The sequence below is a fragment of the Epinephelus moara genome, chromosome 1 (assembly GCF_006386435.1).
Source record: "Epinephelus moara isolate mb chromosome 1, YSFRI_EMoa_1.0, whole genome shotgun sequence".
Taxonomy (NCBI): Eukaryota; Metazoa; Chordata; class Actinopteri; order Perciformes; family Serranidae; genus Epinephelus; species Epinephelus moara.
This window is the reverse complement of record NC_065506.1, coordinates 8,450,400-8,469,243: the sequence shown is the minus strand read 5'-3', so window position 1 is coordinate 8,469,243 and position 18,844 is coordinate 8,450,400. Positions and strand designations below refer to the sequence as shown.

Below are 18,844 nucleotides of genomic sequence, written 5' to 3'. Positions count from 1 at the left end.
AAGCATAATTATAAGGCTACGAAAACCAAACAAATTTTATTTTATAGTGATTATACACTTATATAAACATATTAATGGGTAGAATATTCAGATTCAGATTCAGATTGACAATAAACCATGCCAAATATTACACACTGGCCCTTTAATAAAATGTAAACGGTTGAGTTATAAAAAAATTCACCCCCTTGAACAGATGTTATTAATGTTAAAAATTAGTTTGTTTTTTAGACTGTTTTTTAACCAGGCTGTAAACATGTTTATTTCTGCTGTAAAGTTGGGCATTTTCAACATGGCGGTCTGTGGGGACTGACTCTGTTTTGGAGCCAGCCTCAAGTGGCTACTTGATGAACTGCAATTTTTGGCACTTCTGCATTGGCTTCATTTCTCAGCCTCCGAGGTTGCTGCTTGGTCCTAACACCTACAGACTACACTGCAGTTCTGAAAGACTAGACATTCCATTCGATATTCGAATATAAACTACTTCTATTGTAAAAATGTTGTAAATGGCTAAGTCTACATTACAGTATTAACAGACTCCAACATATACTGTAGTTAGATAAAACCACACACTTTGTAAAGGCGAAAAAAAGGATCTCAGCACATCAGTGTTTGAGGTATAATATCATCTGTCCTCATGAAAGCACAAGGACGAGAGCACAACCAGTGTGTCGACACAATAGCAACAGTGCTTGCACATTCAAGTACATATTGCTCTTTTTTGGCCACAAGACTTGCTTTACTCAGGCATCTACAGCTATTCTCTTTTTGAATGGTCTCTTGTTTTCACCTGTTTGAATGTACTTGGAATGTTTGGATCATCCAGTATTTCCTAACTCTACTTTTGCTCTTATACCATTAGCTAACAGGATGGTTTATCATTCTGGTTAGAAACAGCAATTATATTCAATCTGACCTTTTCCAGAGCAGAAAGAAATCCTGTCATGTGTGTGTTTCTCTACGTACGTGTGACCTTAGAGCACAAGCGACATCACAATGCTAAGAAAGCACTCATATGTGTTCACACCTCATGGCAGCTTTATGGTAACACAAAGGCAGAGTGCTAATGCAGAGTCGGAGAGAGAGATGCAGTGAGTGTGCCGTGTGAGAAAGTGTGACTGTGCCTACACAGTGAGATCACTTTGCTGGTCTGAGCATTACAGGGCATATACTGCCATCTAATGGACCTTTCTAAAATGACAAGTACATCTCAGGCACTTAAAAGGGAACCGGGACATAAAAAGTGAGTCTCATTGACTGCCAAGTATTTGGTTCTGCCTGAAACAGGAACTGAAAACTGAAAATGCAATATTAACTGACCACAAACACTACTACATAGGACATGACAGAAACACAGGTATTATATTGTACTCTAAAAACTATTGTATTCACTTAAAGCTAGTGCCCACATTTTACGTTTATACATTAATTCAAGTTTTATTTACTATGTAAGAGAAAAACATAAAGGATTGCAAATCTCTGGCACCGATGTAAAGCTTACAGACTAAAGCCCTGCTAAGACAGGATAATGTGTGTAAAATAATTAACACAGAAGTCTGTTTCAATTTGCAACAGATAAGAAATATGCAATCAGTCCCCAAAAATATGCAATCAGTCTCCAAAAATACAGATTGGTGTCTGCTTCATTAATGCGCTGTCATTATAGCTAAATGTCATATATAATTCCTGCAACTTTCATTAACATATTGAAAAAAATATAACACAGTATGACTGCAAAAACAAGTAATGTTTGTTGTCAAAAACTAACAAAATGCAGAACTTTAAAAGCAGGAAGAATTAAACAGAAACAATGTCAAAGATAAAGCTACAGTACGTGCTGTCCCCTGGAACTGCTGCCATGGCACCTTTGACTGTGACCATAACTAACGTAATAAGATTATTATCTGCTAGGCCAGGTAAAATCTACTGTATCATATCAACAGTACACAGAGCCAAAGTTTACATATATGATTTAATGAAATAAATTGGGACTGATGGCATTTGCAAACTGCCTTTGCGTGACATTTAGAACTTTAAATCACTTTTACTTTAATAACTGTGAAGATCAATTTTATCACTGAAACGCATTCTCTCAATGAAAAGCAGAAAATCAACAACAACCTACAATATTCTTTAACATCACTGAAACTGAAGGCTTGCTCATCAGGCCAACAAGCAGGTCTTACAACTTTAACATGGGCAGTTTTGGTTCACAGGGGAAACAGGTCCAAATAGGGAGCAGTGCTCCACCTGGGCGTCTCCTTTGATGCGTCATTGACAGTCATATGTCTAATTAGTGTTGACAGAAGGTGGACTTTGGGCAGTGCAGGACTATTACAGGTGAAACAGGATAAGGGCTCATCCCAGTCTTATATACAGTTTAGTTTTCTTCTGTTATGTTTATACTGTGGACCATGTTTATGCATTCAGATACAACACAAGGATTTGCTGTTTCCACTGTCATCATTGATTTTATTGATATCTAAATAAAAAGCTCATACCATCCTAGTGTCCGGACTTGTGCTACAACAAAATCATACAAATCACTGGAGGGTTTAAGTTAATTGATGTTTTCAGTAACATTTAAAACATATTTGAGATAGATTTTGTGTGTTTGATGATTGATTTCCTGTCTGTTATGTTTTTATACAAACTGTAACTGGTGTGCTGTCTTGGGTAGGTCTCCTTCAAAAAAGACATTTCTATCTTAAGGGACCTCCTGGTTAAATAAAGGCCATAAAATGCTTGCATATATTCCTACATATAGATATGTAATAAATGCAATTCATATACCTCTATTTTTAACATGTGAAAATCCACTAAAAATAGGTGATAGACTCCTTTTCTTACTGCCAGAAGTCTAGAGCCATATTCAGAGCTCTGCAGCAGACGAGAATACCTTTCTGTGCATTTATTTTACCGATGTGTCGTGTTGGATGTCACAGACCGGCTGGAAAACAGGTTAGTGAACAGTAGAAAGCAGCATGAAGGCCTGTGAAAATGTTACGGTGGTAACTTCTTTTTACACGTCTCTTACTTATTCAGTCTCTATTTCAAACTCGGGGCAGACTAATTTGGATTGATGTGTGAGCGCTGCTTGGACAGAGACAGTAGGACATTTTTTTTGTGCTAGCTCATCATTGTATTTTGCTGCGAAAGGAGCTAAAATTAGCTCATTCACCCAGATGTTGTATTTCCACCTATGTCAACTGGAGCCAGAGCCGATAAATACCTGTGACCACTGCAGTCATTTGACCCTGGTGTGAATACCAATTCTAACCTTCCCCATTACAAACAAAAGACAGATGTTCATGGGTGTTAGTGGATTTTTTTGTGCAGTGTGAAAGGGGCTCTAATTAAGTTTTCTGTGACTTCAAGCTTTTCTCATAAAAACAAATTCAAAACTCTGTTGAATCCAAATCCTACACTGGTTGCTGTGAGAAACTGCAAGCCTTTAGTTTAATCATACGTTGAGTCATTTTGAGACGTATTTTAAGACTTGTGGCCATCACATTACAGCAAGTGGTTTGAGTACTTGCATTAAGGTGATAGTGGTGCATTTCAAGGTTTTTTTTAACAACTCACCGATAAGGCTTGTCAGAGTTATGAATCCTGCGGTGGTTCCTCACCCCAACATATGTAGAGCTGGTGTAGTCGCACACATCACACTTATACATCTTCTGCATACCACATTCTGTGATAGAGGACAAAGGAAACAGATCTACACCTTTCTGAAAACACTGACGAAAATCATATGGCAATATTTGGCGACAAAAGAACAGTGGCAAAGAGGGAAAGCTCTGATGAAGACAGATGATGAGTGTCATCTAGTAAATATCTTAAAACAATTTATCTTCAAATGCTAATACACAGTCAGACTATAAAAACATGCCTTACCTTCATCTGTTACCCGCTCAGCTTCCTCCACCATGGCCACGGTTTCAGTGACTGGTGTGAGGGCTGCCGTGTCACCACTGAAGCTGTGCTGCTCCCTTTCATGATTTCTTAACTGGCTCTATGTAAGGAAAAAACACACACACACACACACACACACACACACACACATTATATGATTTCTGCACAAAAACAAACATAACATGCACTCGACATTCATAATAGCTTTTAAGATATACGTTTTACTACCTTAGGACCTGCTAGCAAAACGGGTCTGATCAGATGTTTGTTTGATTTACACACTAGTTAAATGGAGCTAAACGAGACAAACAAAGAAATACTGCATAATTGTTCGCCCATTTATAAATTGTGGCCTCTAATACCCCTTTTCCACCATGTGAGCTCTGATTCTTGAACTGGTTCCATTCAAGATTGTTAGGACCTTGGTGCTATGTAGGGAACCGGCCTGTATTTCCAGTTTTTGCGTGGAACCATTGTAATCAAGGGTGTTACAGCAATTGAGGGTGTTGCATAATCCAAGTAGTAGCAGAACTGCTCATTACATTAATTAACTGCAATTTTTTGTTGTGTTATTAAGTATGGACCAACTATTAATGATACCACTGTACACTCTTTTTTTTCTTATCTTTTCTCACTTGACGTCTCCATTGTTTCCTTGTCCAACCTCTCTTTCCAACTTGTAGAATATGACACACCCACACTCACAGTTCGCACTTCAGGTCAAGGAAAACCTGCTTTTTTTGGTTCTAGCTGAGAGCCGAGTTTTCGAGTTCTGAACCAATTTATTTTTGGTCGAAATACCGCAAATATTCAAAATAAGGTGCGGGAACTGGTTTCATGTTGGTGGAAAAGGGGTATAAGTAATAAAAGATTCTTTTAAAGGCACAATAGATATGAAGGTATGGACAAAAACATGAGAAACAAATTGTCTTCTATCTAAATATTCTATGATAAATGTTTTGTACTAGTCAGTCTCAACAAAATATCTACACCATGGACATGTAGTGGGGGGACATGCAGTGATCTTCAGTGACTGTTTTTATGTGCACAAAATATTCCGTTTTATTGCCCTTATTCCGAAAAAGACAATATTCCTACTAAGTTAATAGCTAATGAAATGAATATTCCACTAATATTCATATTTACATGCAGCTGTGCATACTCAGATTAACATGCCCTAACATGTTGTTTATCACATCAAAATAAAGAAAAGTAGAATTGCTGGAGCTGCTTGTGCCATTCTGCTTCTTTGCATTAAAATTAGATTTTTTTCAAAGTTTTCCACCAGTGGCAGACTTGTTGGACCATCCAAATACAGCCTCCCTCTTTACTTCCTTCAACCATCTTCTTGAAAAGGTCAGTGCTGCTATATTTGTGCATATTCAAAAACCTGGTGATATCCAAGTCTTTCAGAATGTTTCAAAGTAGGTGAACCAGAAATGTGTCCTCCAGGCATGCATCTCTACCCCAGCCTTGCAAACTGCAGGTTTGTGTACAACAGTCCAAGACATCGCACAGAGCTGATCATACAGATACAAGAGGCCATGTGTAGCCAACTGTAGTAAAAAACCCAACTGGATCGCATATTGTGAATGGGCTGTATACATGCTCAAAGGATGCACCTAAAACCCCAATAATACCGGCATATCCCACATCTTAATTGTAAAATGCTACTTTTGAAAAATGACCCATACCAAATTTGGAATACTGTCATATATGGAATAATAGTCGAATAGTTAGTGTGCATGCAAACTGAGTCAGTGATGCACCATGCAGCCTTTACCCTTCACAATAACTTTCCTAGCTCAACTCCCAAAGCTGCTGGATAATATGATGAACTTGTTAAATGATTAATAATCTCTGCTGCAGATGGCCACTGGAGTCCCATGATAGCGGAGGGATCAATAGTTTTCTCCTTTGCCTGCATCATCAAACCGACCGGGGCACAGACGCAGGTAATTTAACTTATCTCTTTAGGTCTTAACTCACCTTTAGTGTTTGGGCTGCTGCCAAACAAAAACAGATGTTGACAGGAGACAAGTCTCACAGCAAATATAGTGTGTGTCACATACAAATGCGGACATCTGCCTGCACATGGATGTAGGTGCATGTGTTTGTGTGTTGGGGGGGTGGGGGGGTCCAAACTGTGTAGCAACTGGATTTTCATGCCTCCTTACAAACCTGTCTGCATATTACAGATCTACCAATATACTGTGCATATATGTTGAGGCTGCATGATTATAGCCAACATGATAACGATTATTTGATCAATATTGAGATCATAATTATTTGTCACGATTTATCATTGATATTGGTGATAACATACATTTATTGCACTTTTACTTTTAAATCAACAGAGCTTTTACTTTCACCTTGTGCTACATTTCTGCTGATTAACAAAGCTTTGCATCAAAACTATTTACTGCTCCTTACAAAACTATTACTAAGACTTAAACATTCTTTACCTGAATTCAATTCATCTCCTTGGCAAAAAATATACATTTAATTGTACCCAAAAATAAAGCATACCCACAGAGTGCAATTGGATGCAAACATTGTTTTTCTGGCCACATATCTTGGCCATATGACTGCACTGATTATTTCAGTCTGTCAGTCTGTCTTTGAGAGATGGATGGATGCGTATTCAGTGCTGTATTTTAATTTCTTTTTTAACGTTTTTTTTATTTTTTTTTTTACGGTGGTCACAGTACCGTGACACACTGTACAGCATGTACTTTTATGGATATCTTAGTTGACGCTGGATAAAGACAGGGATTCATAACTCATCTTGGTCTTCATACATTCATCATTCTGCAGACTGTGGTGTTATTTTGGTGGTTTACCAAGTCAGCTGCGTTGCTTATGATTTGCTGCATCCAAACAATAGATTATGATGGTTGATTGACAATGATTTTTCTTTTGTCCATCTGCAAATGAAATGCAACATTCAGAAAAAAATTTCACAAAGTTCTGCTGCAGGGTGCTGCAGGGTACCAGCATGGCAGCTCTTTAAAGTGGAGGCTGGCTGATGGTTTAGGAGGCGCTTGATTTGATATGCAGCTGAGTTTTCTATGAGCGGAGCACGCATTTTAAACATCATCATCACAGTCGATTATGTTCATTAAATTGTGTGAAGCCAACATGGTGATTAATATTCGATTAGTTGTGCAGACCTAATATGTATTCAGCGCAGTTATTTGAAAAAATAAGAACTTCTTCTTGAAAATATCACATACACTGTGACCTTTGCTGTGTTCCAATCAAAAACACGTCACGTCTTCTCTCAGACTCTGGGTCTGACAGACAGGAACAAGTGTTGATTAAAGACCATAATCACCTGTTTGACTTCATTTTCTCTGATTTAGAAGCAGGAAAAGATCCTCTATTACATATAGAGACAATAGGGCTGAAACGAATGATTATTTTCATTGCTGATTAACGTGCCGATTAAAAAAATGCCCATAATATTTTCCCAGAACCCAATGTGACACATTTAAACAGCTTCTTTCATTCCAACAAAAGCCTAAAACTCATTTTTCAGTTTACTAAAATATTAAGAAGAGACGTGTCAAATTCACACATTCACTGAGGACATTTGTGGCATTTTAACTTGGAAAAAAACTTTCTGTACAATGTGTTTTTTAGAAAATATGATGAGGACATGGATGAAGATGACAATTAGAGCTGTTAGTGAGGGGTGAACTGTTACACAATATAAGAGTGAGCTTGAGAAAACAAAAAGATGGACTGCCAGTGTTATATTTGAAGGAATACTTAATACATAAACAAATATGGTATAGGAGTGGCCTCTGTTGATTCCCATCCCTTGTACAGTATACGACTCAGCATGGTCTACATCTGTCTCTTCCACCATGATGAGGCTTGTTGTTCAGACTACAACACCAGCTACCTCAATGGATTCCTACACTCTGAACATTATTATACACTACTTTAAGAATCTGATTACATATCAAAAAAATGATTAAAAGCTGCATGTGAGCGTTGACGTCTCCTCACCTTGTAATGGAAGGTATCTGGGCACTGCTTACACTGGTACATCCTGGTCTTACAGTGGTGAATCATATGGCTCTCGAGGTCTTTACTGTCTGAGGCGATGTGTTCACAGATGGGACACTGATACGGCTGCCTCTGCCTGTGCACCCGTAGGTGCTGTTTAATGTAGCCCTTATTGCCGCTGCTGTAGCGACACAGGCGGCACCGGTATGGCCTGTCACTGCCAGGTATGAAGTCCACCAGACCACCGTCAGGAGATGTGACCAACCCGTCCATTCCTGGGATGCTACACATGTAACTCCCAGCTCCGTTCCCTGTGACCACACCGGCTACGGCTCCGTTTTGGAACTGCGCGTTGTCCTGAAGCTCTTTTAAGATGTCCTCATCTGAGGCGTTCTGGTCCGAGCGCTCTCTCAGTCTTTCGATGACAGTGAGAAGTGACAGGCTGATGCCGGCTTTAGTGGCAGGGCCCTCCTCGTCTCCTTCCCCCAGGCACAGGGAGCCCAAATCTTCTTCTCTGCCCTCGCTATGAAGTTCCAAGTCCAATAAAGCAGCCGTTGTCCCTTCGTCAGAGGCCTTTGGTCCTGCTGTGGTCACATCTACAGGTTTCTGGCCCGTGTTTGGGCTCTGGGCCTGGGCTGTAATTGTCTTCAGACTTACCTTGTTGCTAGAGGTGGGAAGCTCAGGGGTCCTCATAGGCATAGCTACCAGGACCTCAGCTGCCAGAGAGTGAAGGCGGAGCGACTCAGAATGAGTCCTCTTGCGCCCAGCTGGGGGGATGTTTTCATCTCGTGGCGAGTCGCTACCCATAGCGACAGAGGATTTGATATCAGATGCTAAAGGCTGGCTGTCAGATGTGCAGCCAGGGACCACTTCATCCTTCACAGCTCCCACACGGTCCCGCTTCTCAACCTCTGCATCCAGTAAGCTCTTATCCCTGTCCGCATCTGGGCTGAGAAGAAGTGGGTTAGTCGCCATGACTGAATCCTCAGCTGAAGGAAGGCGTTCTACAATCACGTTGATGTGGCCGGCACTGTTGGGACTGCTGTTGATAATCTTCTGAGCTGATGATAGTAAGCTGTCCGTGACAGAGGTGCTATCATGGTGATTATCAATCTCCACCTCAGACTCCGCCTCTGTCGTCACCTGCACCTCCACCATGGGCTCCTCAGAGGTCAGGTCTTTGATAGGGTACACACTTTCCTCCTCCTCCTCTGTTTTTGGAATTTCATTAGAAACAGAATGATTCAACACATCCCTTTTGTTCTCAACAGCCATTGGCACACAGAGTTGGAGCTTGAAGGCTGTGGGCAGCTTTTGCAGGCTTTTATCTTGAAGAACTGGGGAAAGAACAACTATTTCCTCTCTGGTTGCAGCAGTGTTAGCTGTAGCCTGGACCTCTCTCCTTGCGGTAGCTCCATCTTCATCCTCAAAGATGGGGTAAGAGCAGTCAACCAGGCCAGCGTGTTTCCAGGCATGGGTCTTGAGCATTCGCTGCTGGCTGCAAACGTAGCTGCAGATCAGGCAACGGTACAATCCATACTCCTCGTAGCTATACCATTTCTTTTTCTGCGCTAGCTCCTTGGAACCGTCCAATGAACTTTTGATCACCTCGGTTCCCATACTGCCACTGCTCCCAGTCCAGTCCCCATCCGGACTCCTTAAAACCTCTTCTTTGCACTCGCTGTAGGTGGCTGTTAGAGTGGAATTTGTCCTCAGGTTGCCACCATTGTCGAAGTGCTGCCTGACATGTGCCTCCAGCTGCCTCTGGTCTCTGGAGGTAAAGCGACACTCAGAGCACATGAGGATGAGGTCACTGTGCTGCTCATTGTGTTGTTTCAGGTGTTCTTTCAGCAGGGGCAGCGTTTGGGAGAGATAGGGGCACAGGCTGCACTGATAGCACGTCACTGTCCGCTTGTGGTTGCTGCCATTTGGGTTGCCGGCTACGTCTGTTAAAGTGGAGGTGATGTCATTGTTACTGTCACTTGACACGGGAGAAGAACAAGTGCCATCAGTCGTGCTGCCATCTATTCGCACCTCCTCTTCACTCTCCTGCCCCTTAAACGTCCTCTTGATTTTCTTATAGGGAGAGCCTCCTCTGCTCCCCCTCGTCCCCTCCTCAGCTCCTCCTCCCACTGCAGAGGAGGCTCTTTTCTGTCCCACGACGGTGCAGCGGCGCTGGGGCCGCTTCTCCACAATTTTGCTGAGCTTCTCAATGACCTGGATCAGAGAATCTGCTGCTTGTTTCTGCTGAAAACTCTGGGGGGCGTCCTCCTCTTGCTGGGTTTGGGTCTGAGAGAGGGATCCCAGTGCTGATGGAGTGGAGGAGGAAGAGGAGGATTGTGTGATGAGTACAGCTACATTGCTGATCTCCTCCATGACCTGGCAGACAGTAGGGAAGAGAGAAAAGACTGTTTACTGGTTGGTACTTTATGAATTTGAACAGATGTGATCCCTTACTTATATGGATACACACACGTTTAAATACAATATTAAAAAGTCCAGAGTTTAACCAACCTTCATACAAAAAACTCATACAAACAATCTGTGAAGTGTAGGATAGCATGTTCTTATAGCAAATCATTGTCAATATAGAATACCTGTCTACAGTATCGTTAGATTATTTTTTTTAGACCTATTCATTTAGTCTTTGAAATACTAAAAAACAGTGAAAAATGCCCATCACAATCTGCCAGAGACCACAGTGACCACAGTTAAAATCGCATGTTTTTCCCCAACCAAAACTCAAAGTTATTGCATTTACAATTAAAACAGACAAATCCAACCAGTCTTCATGTTTAAGGAGATGGAATTTTTTTTTTTTTTTACGATATTTTTGGGGCATTTTAGCCTTTAATTGACAGGACAGATGAGTGTGAAAGGGGGAGAGAGAGGGGGGGAGTGACATGCAGCAAAGGGACATGGGCTGGACTCGAACCCGGGCCGCTGCGGCAACAGCCTTGTACATGGGGCGCCTGCTCTACCCACTAAGCCACCAGCGCCCAAAGGAGATGGAATTTGTGGATGTTTGATAAATGACTTTAACGATTATGTTTATCAAAACAGCTGTCAATACACTTTTTTTGTCCACTTATAAATTTATTGCATAACCAAAGCAGTGCTATAGAAGACAGTTAAGACTAGTTTGTGACTCTAGGGTTTGTGTTGACCGACAGTAATTTAGTATCGCTTTAGCTTGATTTTCACATTTTCATCTAAAAAGGAGTCAAAGTGGTCAAAACTCTGCAATTCATGCAGAGGTCACTATTAAAAATGTCAAAGAGTGGTGACTCTCGAAATTTTTATGTTATTTATTGATTATATATATTAAAAAAATTTAGCCTTGAGCCTGACTTAACACTGCAGGAAACCCTACACATTCTTATGAATGACAAGACAAGAAAAATACTGACTGAGAGTTTCTGTTCTGTATCAACTGCAATTTACACTACTGTAAATTGTAACATTTCGACAGCAAAAAAAACAGGAAGGAATTGCATGTGTGTTTCCTTTTTCAAATCTCTACTACTGCCACACATTTGTAATATATGGCTGAGGTGGAGAAGAAATTAGCATGCATGTTGCTGTTCTGCTCACCAAGGTAATGGTGTTAGAATAAGACGAAAAGCTTGCAAACACATATTGCATGTTCAGTTAACTAGTGAATAAGCAGGTCCATACAGAGGACCTGCAGAACTGCACTGATTTCAGCAATATAGACACTGCTTGTAAAACTCAGAATGCTGTCACTGTCATGTGTGTGAAAATTGTGTGTGTTGTATTCAGTTAGCATTAAAATTGTGTAGTTAGAAGAAATGTCAAAAATAATATTTATTGTTAATAAGTAATTAATAGATTGGCAATTTGGCAAATTAATTTTTGTTATCTCTGCTCCATATTGAACCTTCCATTTTAATGGCAATGTGTCCCACATTTTGTTATTGACTTTTCCAACAAATGTTTAAAGTTTTCTTGAAGCATTCATTATCAAATAAAATTTCTGATTCAAAGTTTCTACTAAAATCTACTAAGACATTCTTTTAGCCTGCTTGGGGTAAATTTAGGTTTTAATGTATTGTGTGGGGTTATTTTTGTGAATGAATATTGTCCATCACATTATGAGCAAAAAATAAAAAATACATGCGTCTGTGTTCTGAGGATTGTACATGTGACTGAGTGTTTTGCTCTTTGTATGTTAGCATGTAGGGCTGGGGAATATATTGATACTGCGATATGAGACAAGATATTATCTTACATATCGTATATTTTATGTGTTATCTATATCTATCTATATCTATATATGATTTTGTACATATTGTCCAGCCCTATTAATTTTGTGTTTTAGGGTAATAAGGAGCAAGTAAGTCTGGCATCAAGAGTTTTGCACAGTAAAACTCAGTAAACGCTATTGAAACATACAGCAAGAGTGTAACAGTGACCACTGGTTCTGTCAGCTACATTTCTAAATAAGGATGTGCTCTTCCTTGAGAAAACTATTTACATTTTACAAAAAGATGTAATGTTTTTACCACAAAAAAATAAATAAAAACAAACAATTGACCATACTGACACTTTGTATCACAGTATTGACCACAGGTCTAATGAGGGGATTGGCTGTTCAGAAGAAAAGGAAAGTAGCCCAAATGACCACCATGATAAGTATGATAGCTTAACTCACTCATGATAAGCACTGTCACTGCTAGTCAATACACAGGCCTGTAAACACTGTGCACCATGTGCATCTGTTTACAAACTAAGCCTGAGGGAAATGATCCTAACTCATGTGGTTGAATTCCTTTATTCTCTGCAAGTCCAAAACTTTCCTCTTTCTCACTTTCTGACCACAAATGGCCTTCCTCTTTCTCCTACTTCTGCTTCTGTATGACTGTATCAAAACAGTAGGATGCATGTTTGGAGAAGGGTTACCACATGCAAGAGATATTGGCTACTGTCCAGCATAATTCTTAATTCTGCCGGGTGGAGCCACACAGACACTGACCTATTACTATTAACACTGGATTCCAGAATAATTCAGTCAGTCATAAAAACTTCTTCTATGAGCAATGTCTTATGCAAGCAGTGGAAATGTGCCAAATAAAACAACTCCTGGTGTGATAACTTAAAAGTTTGTCGCTTGTAAAGATAAAAAGCTAAAGCTGCTGTGGTACATTTGATCCATTTTCATAAGGTTGAATGTGACTGTGGTCAGTATAGACACCATCATGTGCTTTAACCAGTCTCAGATGAGCACCTGTTATGTCAGGATCTAAAAATATTTCATCCACTTTCACTCCCCTGTAGAATGAAGTTGAGCACAGCCTCACAACTCCCACTGAAACACCGAAAAACCACTTGGCCAAATTTACCGGCTAATGTTAGCATACACGCTAAAGCTGCTGCGACCCTAAAAAGATTATAATATTAAGAAAACACGACATTTGAGTCAAAGGCAGCACTCTTAGCCTCATAGTTAGCTTCACAGCTTGCTGCCTGCTAGTCAAACACACACACACACACACACACACACAGGCACACAGGCAGACACACGACTCTCACACAGTGCTAGCAGTTCCACACATGAATGTACAAGGGCATTTTAATGATCTTTTCGGTTAATGTGTGACGGAGGAGCGCGCGGCAGTATTTTAATAAGAACATACTCACTGACACGGAAAGCCTCGACGCTCTTTGTCCTCAACACATAAACCTGCTTTGTTTTATTCGTTAGCCATAAAAAGTGGCCTCCCTCTCTCCCACATTGCAAAATGGCGAGGATGGAATATCAGTCACGTGACTTTGAGTTTGGGTCAGGTGACCAACGCGGAGCAATGATTGACAGGTTGTCTGATGCTACTTTCAAATGCTGCTCGTAAAACACTGCTTCACATTTTCGAGCGACTTGTCGGTGCTTTCAGGGCGTTTGAGTGACATTTTACAAATAAAGTGACCAATTTCGTCATTGCAAATACAAAGTTAATAAGAGAAAAATGTACCAGACCTGTATGCCCTAAATTATGACCACAGTTTTAAATCATTACGAGTGAGTTAGTTTTGTTCAGCTAGTTAAGGTACCTATCAAAAATGATCAGGACTTTGATGGGTTTTGTAAAAAAAAATGTCTTGGGTAAGGTCAGTCTGTAGTTTTGATCTGGTTTTGTTTTATGCATTTTGATGTTAAAATCATAATAAAGATTTATCAGACTATGTAGTTGCCAGTGTTGGGGAAGTTACTCTCAAAATGTAATGTATTAGCTACATATTATTATTTACCTTCATTTGGAAGTAATAAAGTACTTTACAAAATCACTCTCTGTGTAGACCTCAGAGGAGCTACTAGGTATTTTAAATGGATGAGGGTCATGTTGTTTCTCAACAGGTAATCAAAGCACAGAAGCTCCAGTTTATTACAGTTAATTTCAAATCCAGTGCTGCAGGTCTGACCCATTCATGCATTCACATACAGTGGTTAGCACTTTGTATTAAAATCCCCTGCTTATATTAATAATAGCGTGATGATATAGAACAATTAAACAGTCTAGACTATTTAAAATAAATGAATAGCCTTGGACACAGGGAGGGTCAGGCAGAGGATCAAAGTCTGATAATTATGAGATATGGGTAAATATTTGTGGGCCAATGATATGAAACACCATTAATAAATATTAAGGTTAACACAACAAACAGAATGGCGTGTAATGAAGTCACTATGTTGAGGGCAAATTAAAACTGTATTATATTGGATAACAGGATTATCAATGGCTGCAAAAAGACAAAGGTAACCTCCTGTCCCTTTGGGATACCAACATGCTATCACATCCCTGAACAAGACAGCCGACGTGGAAGAGGAATAGATAAACTCTTTTAAAGCTATGGGGTGTGTGTCTTCATTTGAGTGTGATTTAATGTTTTGCAGTTCTATCAGAGCTCAGGTCTTCCTGAGAATACATTGTACATTTTTTTCTCCTATCCTCAAGAAGATGGCTAATTGTCTTTGTGCCTAAAGAAAGGCTAAATCCTTTTCTAAATGCAGTCAGTGTATCAAGAGGAAGCACAAATCAAACCAAAGGTAGTGTATTATTTTATTTATTTAATTATTTTTACTTTTTTTGAGTTTTCACCATTTCTTAGTGACATCTTGTCATTTGATTACTGATGTTAGAAAAAGGAATAGTGCCTACCTATGTGGCTTCTAGGGATGCATAAAAACATAACTGTAAAGCTTTCAGCAGTGTAACTGTAGGACTGTATATGTGTCTGTGTGCACTGGTCAAAGCATGTTTTCCAAAGCCCATATTTAAAAGACTTTGTGGTGGAGTCAATGAATCAATGAATTCTGAAGAATCTCAAAGGAGCAGGAGGCTATGTCAAGGTATGTGTTGTCTTCATGTTTGACTTCGACTGGCAAAAAAGTGCATGATGGGTTAGAGAGTTTGTACATTTATGAACAATATTTAGTGTTTGTCATATCCCAACCAAGTGTGATATTAATTCACCAGTTACTGAGTAAGTAATTATCTGTATAACAATCAGTTATGTAGCCTATCTGTAATAATCTTTAACTATTAGAAGCTGTATTGTGTTACTCAAAAAAATGATCATCTTCTCTGGACCAAAATCATATTTGCCTGTTTACTCGACTGCATCGGAGTGCTTCCAGTGGCCTTACTGATCTACTGTGAATCAAGACTCTGTAACTGCATTGCCTAATGTTTTCAGAAACATATTTTAGTGTACTGTTTAGCTGTAAAATGAGAAGAGTTTGCTCCAGCTGATGGGTGGTGCTTGGTACTTCAGTCAACCATTTCCAGTATGGTGACCACATAATGTTGTTGAACTCATTCTACAGGTCTGACCACAATCCACTGTCACTGAGTCTTTTGACGCTGAGATCTGAAAAGCAACAGAGTTGGCTCCTCAGGAATTGTCATTCTTTCAATTGCAGGTACTAATCTGTCTGCATCAGTTTTCTCATCTTTCTTTTGTTCATACTTAAGTTTAGGAAATCAAGAATTTGAGTAATATTGCAATTTGAATGCACAGTCCATTACTATTCCAAACTAGGATGTAAAGTATTTATGTTCCTAAAAATTATGTACAGTGTGTGTGTATCTGTCATATTTAAAAATACTATATCTGTGTTTAGCAAATTCTAGCTAAAATAGTGTAGCCGGTTTAGCCCACATATTGTAAACCACACTGTTTACTTATTATTAGATAGACACAATTTTTAGAGCCGTAGCTCAAATGAAGTTCTCCATGACCCTAATTTTTTGGGTTTGAGAGAAGTTTGACTTTAGCTGTGACCATCTTGCAGATTTCTAATTTCTCTGAAATCTGCAGTGACTCAGTGGCCCTGCAACGCACTGGTACTCTTGTGAAATTATTTAATTCAGTTTTAATCATTCAGACAAGTGTCACTGCTGATGTAAAGTGTGTACTTCTAATAAATGTTCATGTACAACACAGGTCTGGTCTGCAGAAAGGATTTGAAGCATTTTCTAAGGAGAGACCTGGAGTACCCTCTAGTGGTCAAACACAAAAACAACACCCTAGTGGCCTGTAAATCTTTCTTTGAATCCCATGGTATCCTAACACTTGTGATTTAACCAGCCAAGAGTAAGAGTGCTCAGTGTGGTAACATGTTTTGTGGAGCAGAGCACGAGTGTCTGTCTCCTTGAAAAATACTTAAATATCCCATCTGTGGGTGTCATGGATATTTGTACTTTTAAATGTGGTGGTGTCCAAAATATCCATAGAAGTCAGGTTGGTGGTTGATTTAAGCTTGATGGAGGCATTATGGTTGTTCAGAATGTATCAAAATCTCCCATGAATGCGTCCAAACACCCCAGATATCATCCTGAAAGCTCTAATAATGTACAGGCTTCTTTGTGCATGCTCCCACCGCAGAGGTTTCCCATCCAGGCATGACAAATGTTAGCATATGCAGAGGCAAATTTCTTGCCCATAGCTGTACATTTGATTTGCAGAAAAGACTCTCTATTAAATTGAAAATCGTAACTGGTCAAACTCATTTCCAATAGGTTTATTTTATGGCCTCTATGCCCTCCCCAATATCATTATTACTATATAAACTGTAAACGTACTTTCAATTGCTGTATATTGAAACTCTAAACACCTATCAATCAGAAATAAAAGAAACATATTTATAAAACAGCCATGGTTATCACTGTGGACCTCAGGTTTCACACAATTCATACAACAAATCAAACCAGTATTTGGCAAACAAAACAACAACAACATGGGAACAAGGAAAAGGAAATTGTATCACCCAAAAGATGTTTCAGTTGTATTCAAACCACATGTGATATTCAGTGGAACATAGTTCTGAATAATTTTATAAAATTCCCTGCAAACATAATATTACAGTAACCTACAAACAAACAAACAACAACAACAAAAAACTTTTACTGAAATAGAAACTGGAAAAAATGATTATTAAGATTCACCAGGTTTACAAAGAAAGAAACGTGCTACAGTATTTTCCTCGTTCATGCCAGCAAGATAAAGGTTTTTATTTTATCTTTCTTATCCTTATTGTATGATTTAATTGAGGGGAGGTTCTTTGAAATGCCTTTAGTGGCTTCTAATCTCTCCGTCACATTTCTTTTTTAATCTTGTAAATTTTATACTGTCTGTTTTTAACATTATGTGCAAACTAAACTAAACTAAACTAAACTAAACTAAACTAAACTAAACTAGAGCACTCGGAGAGCACAGACCTCCGTCAAGCAGCTCGGATTTCCCGCCATTTTATTATTTCATCCCCTTCGCTTCAACCGATCAACACCAAAATTTTATCATCTTTTACTTGTGACATTATCAACCTTTCCTGAAAATTTCATCAAAATCTGTTCAGAACTTTTTGAGTTATTTTGCAGACAAACAAACAAACAGACAAACGCCGGCAAAAACATAACCTCATTGGTGGAGGTAACTAGTTGTTGTTGTTATAAATCCAATGTCACTCCTTTTTTTCGGACCACCCCTGTGGTTCTGTGGTTGAGCCACACATTTTCAATTCCAATACATTTTAGAGTGTCAGTTTTTTATTTTCTTTTGAGATGTTCGACCTTTAGGCCTTTAGTATTTGTTGAATAGCAGATAAATTACATGGGTGGTGTTACAGCGTAAAATGGCAAATTTACAAATAATCTCAACCGGTAGTTTGCCATTAGAGGAATTTAATCTGATGTGGGAGTGAATGATGAGGGTTTTGAATCATCTTTATATTGGTAATAAGATGCTTATTTTAATCCCCTATTATGCTGTTGAATATCACATCCACATACTTTGTTCCATCATGTCTTTATTACAACCTTCAGTGGGAATAAAATTCAGATCATTGTTAGGTAGACCAAATTGAGACAAATGAAGTATTTTGTGACAACACAGTCACATTTTTATTCTGTTCTGTACAGGCAGGCTTTTGGGAACATCTGGTTTACATCCTCACACCAATATTATTACATTCACAGTGCTATGAGACCTGACCAGTTTACATGGTACTCTTTTGTTCTGAAGGCTTTTTTAACAGTTCAGGTATGTACTCACAGTTGTTTGTGATGTATTGGTTGAGGTGTAGCATGTTAGTCTGTTCCCTGTAAGGGAGAGACCTGGAAAAGTTTTCTCAGGTATCCTGATTTTGCTTGAGGAAACATGAATTTTGCTGCTGTCTTTGGTCTCTGTAGTTGTTTGATGGTAGTTCCTTTAGTCGTCTGAGCTCTGTTATTTAGGCCAAAAGACAGAATCACTTTTTTCACTGTGGTGGAGGAATCCCTTGGCCAATGTGGCTTCAGGATCTCTAAAGGTTGCCCTTGGGAATCTGTCAGTTTGTAGATCTGGTACTTTGAAAGGTAGGTTTCTGGATACATTGGAGTCACCCACAATCAGCCACTTC

The 18,844-nt window shown here is 39.3% G+C and overlaps 1 protein-coding gene across 3 annotated transcripts in view; it reads right to left on the bottom strand.

The window, feature by feature from the left end:
• znf507 (zinc finger protein 507) overlaps positions 1 to 13,697 on the bottom strand; it is a 30,572-nt gene extending 16,875 nt beyond the window's left edge. The window contains exons 1-4 of one of the 3 annotated variants that reach the window (XM_050049937.1): positions 13,591 to 13,697; positions 7,930 to 10,308; positions 3,895 to 4,012; positions 3,583 to 3,691 (exon numbers count right to left, since the gene is read on the bottom strand). In XM_050049937.1, the coding sequence (XP_049905894.1) occupies positions 3,583 to 3,691; positions 3,895 to 4,012; positions 7,930 to 10,305 (2,603 nt within the window). In that variant the 5' untranslated portion in view covers positions 10,306 to 10,308; positions 13,591 to 13,697. Of the gene's footprint in view, positions 1 to 3,582; positions 3,692 to 3,894; positions 4,013 to 7,929; positions 10,309 to 13,586 lie in introns of all 3 variants that reach the window. The other 2 variants (XM_050049947.1, XM_050049928.1) reach the window with 2 other exon arrangements.
• Between the last annotated feature and the right edge of the window lie 5,147 nt (positions 13,698 to 18,844).